Source organism: Anarrhichthys ocellatus, unplaced genomic scaffold (genome assembly GCF_004355925.1).
Source record: "Anarrhichthys ocellatus isolate YVR2014 unplaced genomic scaffold, GSC_Weel_1.0 scaffold30, whole genome shotgun sequence".
Classification (NCBI taxonomy): Eukaryota; Metazoa; Chordata; class Actinopteri; order Perciformes; family Anarhichadidae; genus Anarrhichthys; species Anarrhichthys ocellatus.
In genome coordinates, this window is record NW_022280060.1 from 5,041,772 (window position 1) to 5,045,983 (window position 4,212).

The 4,212-nt window shown below is 43.9% G+C and overlaps 1 protein-coding gene across 1 annotated transcript; it reads left to right on the top strand.

Moving 5' to 3' along the window:
• Positions 1-408: 408 nt before the first annotated feature.
• On the top strand, positions 409-2,566 carry org (oogenesis-related gene). Its single transcript, XM_031864377.1, has 6 exons — positions 409-568; positions 669-743; positions 858-1,077; positions 1,548-1,702; positions 1,963-2,067; positions 2,161-2,566. The coding sequence occupies exons 1-6, from the start codon at positions 494-496 to the stop codon at positions 2,167-2,169; spliced, it is 639 nt and encodes a 212-aa protein (XP_031720237.1). The 5' UTR covers positions 409-493; the 3' UTR covers positions 2,170-2,566.
• The last annotated feature ends 1,646 nt before the right edge of the window (positions 2,567-4,212 follow it).

Sequence of the window (4,212 nt, forward strand, 5' to 3'; positions counted from 1 at the left end):
ATATATGTGTGTGTGTGTGTGTGTGCTATATCTTTTAAAATGTTCCATCAAGTTGTTTTAACATACATGTTTATTCTCAAGTTTCAGCTTCACTAATTTTTAAATCATCAATATATATTTAAGTTAAATAGATTTGTGTGGCCTGTTCCATGTTACGGGTTGGTAATGTTACAACACCTAGATTGAATGTAATGCAGTCAAACTGCGTTGTGCATTTATTGATGTGGTAGGAGTTCTGTTTGTTGTATTTGACCTTCTGACAAACCAGTCACGTGACCACCATCTCGCGGCCTTCTCAGGTTAATTGGCGGGATTTGTTCATTGGTCCGCTCTGATTGCACCAGGTGAGTCTGTCCCTCTTGGTTGGCTAAACCGTGGCAACATCAGGGTACATATCAGCCTCCAAAACCCCGCACACGCACACGGAAGCCCCTTTAGCCTCGCTTCCTTACCCCCAGGCCGGACGGTTCACGAGGCTTTGACCCGCAGCACGATGACTTCTGAGACCCACCAAGAAACCGTGGCGCTGGAGCAGCCAGAAAACACCGAGGCAACGTCGATTGTGGTGGTAGGTGGTCTGCAGCGATTTGTTAACTGCAATACTTCCGTCAACACAAAGGCACGTGAATAGTAGTTCTGGTAGTTTTTACCTGTTGTCTCCTCTGTAGGAAGTCGTCGTTGTGGGGAGAGATGGGTTGTTTCGCTCCATGCTGCGCGGCCTCTTCTGGCCCTTCGGCCTCGTGGTACGAGCAGCAGCACGCTAGCGTAATGCATTGTGTGTGTGTGTGTGTGTGTGTGTGTGCGCGCATTTAACCTGTTAGATTTACATGCAGCTTGACGTGGCTCTCACTCAACAGATGCGCACATACCGCGGGTTTTGGTGGATGCTGGGCTACCGGCAGCCCCAGGAGAGCGTCCTCCTCAGCCCCGCGGTCCGCAGTCCCGCACGCCAGAGCCTCTCCGGCCGCAAGCGCCTGCACAGGGTCACCCGCATGCTGCTGTCCGTCCTGCCCCGCTGGGTGCAGAGCGTCCTGGGCTACCCGGTGTCCAGCAGCATTGGACGCTCCCTCTCACCAGGTGTGGTAGTTTGTGGGGCTTTTTGTCCAGCTAACACTTTTAAATTCTTTAGAAATGAGTTCATCAGTGGCTTTGATTTTATATTCTGCTTACCTGCAGATCTACTAGACTAGTCTAGGTGAGGATGGTCTGTGTTCTCGGGTGTAGGGAAAGCCGAACTTTGACTCAACTGCTTGGAATTTATACCTACACTAAGGGGTGACGGTCCTCAATTTATATCTAGTACTAAACTTTTAGCAGCTGCATACACAACATGCAAAAGGTGGTAAAAGAATCAGGGGACCCAGTGCAAGATTAGTGTATCCTGCTAAGTTCAGCAGCTTCTGACTAGGAAAAACTTGTTTCTTGGCAAATCTGTCAACTAGGTATCTGTTGTCAATCGGGGCCAAAATAAAGGTAATAGTTATGATTTACTGCATGGAAGCCTATGATTGTACTGATTTACTAAAAATGAGCTTGTTCCCCAACAGAAATCAGAGTCTCTCCTACTAAACCTTGTGGAAAGGGCAGCAAGAGAAAGCAGGATGAGTTGGACGAGGATGAGGAAGACGAGAATCAGACCTGGGTGGAGGTACTCAATCAGCAGCTTGCTGACGACGACGACGACGAAGATCCCGACTATGAGGTAAGTGCTCAGGTTCAACCAGATCCGTATGCGGTTTGCTCTGAAATGTCCAAGCACGCTCTTCTTCCCATGTCTGTAATCTGAAGGGGAAATGAGAGGTACATCAGGGTTTCTCTTCTGCACATTACTGTGTGTGTACACACTTCAAAATACTGACTCGCAATACTACAACACGACTAAAACTACTTTAATCCAAAAACCTTTAATACAACCTGATAATGGCTGCCGATGTCGTTCTCCTAATGCTGACCATCTCTCAGCCCAGTACCATTGACGTTGATAGTGAAGAGTACAACTCGCACAACGGCACAGAAAGTGACTTGGAGCTTCAGGGGCAAAGCGTCATCATTGAAGATTTGAACACGGTAAGATCCATGGAGGCACGGAGTAAAAAAACAAACTGTCTGATTAATGGAGACGAGTGATGCAATGCACTAACTTGCCCATTTGTTTTTTAGGGTCTTTAGATGTCTGCTCCATCTGAAGACTCTTGCCCTGCTGTTTAATTTGTCCTGTTGACAAAGTTGTAGTTCAGTGTTTTTGTATGTTTATATAATAATTCAATAAAATGTGTCCTTTGCCTTGACATTGCTGTGGCCTCCCACTAGATGGCAGTAATGTTTTTTCTGTTCTACAACTGAGCTGACAGGAGTGAGGAATGTTGGTATAATCAGTATTTCTTATACAATTTGTCAAAATGCAGTTGGTGCATGTGACTCAATACATTTTAAAACGTGTTTATTTGCAAATACTGTAATTTTCAAATTGCTCAACTTGATGCCTGTTTTTAGGTTGCTCTAAAATGTTGTTGGGTTTCTGCAGCTTGAAACTAACCTGATGTGATTAAAAATAAATGTTGCACTTAAATTTATAAATGCACTCAAGTGTGATTTGTTTTAAACTTCAGCCTTTGTTTGGCGTTCACTAGTGCGATATGCTTCCTGTGTTCGCCAGATTACAACTGTGCTCGTGATCACAGCCAAAGTACTTAAACCTGAACCTGAACATGTCGTGCAAACATTGTCAATTTAAACTAAATGTCTAATAGTGAAACTTAAGGTTTTTGGTGAGCTGCAGACTTGACTTCCACCCTTGTATATTTGACTAATGAAACCAAACAGCTGAAATTATTGGAGCATGTAATCATCACACTGAAGGGTAAAACAAAATTGTACAATTTCCTTTACTTAACTAAGCAGATGGCCTCTGAACTGTCTGTACATTAAGTGACACTGTCTGAGTTATCTTAACAGAATTACTTTTCATTTAGGCTCCACAAATCCTTAAAACCTCCAATGACTCGGACCTCGTTGGTCACATTTCGTAGTTTGACATGCCAACAAAACTCCGTGTATATTAGACTCTGCGCAACGTTGCCTTCAAATCTGTATGGCAGTTTAACATCTTTCACGTTTCCGTCCCTAATGCAGATATCTCTTGGGGATTGATTATGGAAATGAATAGCCAAAGACATAAGGACTGTTTTAAACGGTGGATGAACCGGTGCTATTTTTGACTTTTCAGCATGTGACTTTCTGTTTGACCCAGAGTTCAGCCATGCAGAAAACGAGTGTCATCATAGAGCTCACTGTGCTGCAGGTGAGGGCTGAGCCGCTGTGGCTCTCTTATGACTGGCATCAGGATGTGGAGTGTATTTTTGTGCTGCCCACTGAGTCGTACCACTTCTGTTGGCACACATGCAGTGTCTCTGCCGAGTGTGAGCTGTGTTTATGGGAGTAGGTGGCATAACCGTGAAGAGCCCCGCGCACCTCCTGAACATGATTGAACCAGTAATCTCGTCCTCGTTCCAGCAATTGGCGCCCGCTCTCCCCACACTGGACGGCGCAGAACAGATTATGGTTAGAGAGCTAATGTTGGTCTTTTGTTTCCATCTGTTTATTGCTCCGTTTAGATGCAAATTGTACACTTGAGGATGAATGCGAGAGAGGAAGCATCGCACTAACATTGTTGAGCTGTTAGTCAAGGAAGTTAGGAGAACTCCACTGATTTATCAGGAGTAAAACACTGGTATAACAATCGCTGTGGCTCTGGAGGAGCGTCTCTGATACCCCCGATGACATCACCAGGGGTTATCTCGGTTTGGAGACAGGAGACCTGCATTACAAATTAGGTTTGATGAAAATGAAGGTTTTTACTGAGGCATTTGTTGCTATATCATTCATAGCCTGATTTATATAATGTTTTATATCTTAAAACATGGCAAAAATTGATTTTCCTTTATGGCTGTTGACAGTATTTTCTGATTTATGGAGTGGGGAAATGAGATATCCAAAATGAGGATCCATCTGTAAAAAGCTTTGACTGTCAACAAAATGAGAGGATTTCTGAACCTGGCTTCATGCAGTGTTCTGTTCTGGTAACGTATGCACATTAATACATATTTAATAAGAATTCTTCATTTACATATTTAAATGTCCCACTGAGATTAAGATCTAATTATCAAGGGGACTCGACTTGTGGAGTGATGCAACATACTGGAGAGTAATAAT

Coding starts and splice junctions, on each gene's coding strand:
- org (XM_031864377.1), top strand. CDS start 494: ATGACTTCTGAGACCCACCAAGAAACCGTGGCGCTGGAGCAGCCAGAA. Junction 744..857: donor TCTGGCCCTTCGGCCTCGTG/GTACGAGCAGCA, acceptor CTCACTCAACAG/ATGCGCACATACCGCGGGTT. Junction 1,703..1,962: donor ACGAAGATCCCGACTATGAG/GTAAGTGCTCAG, acceptor ACCATCTCTCAG/CCCAGTACCATTGACGTTGA.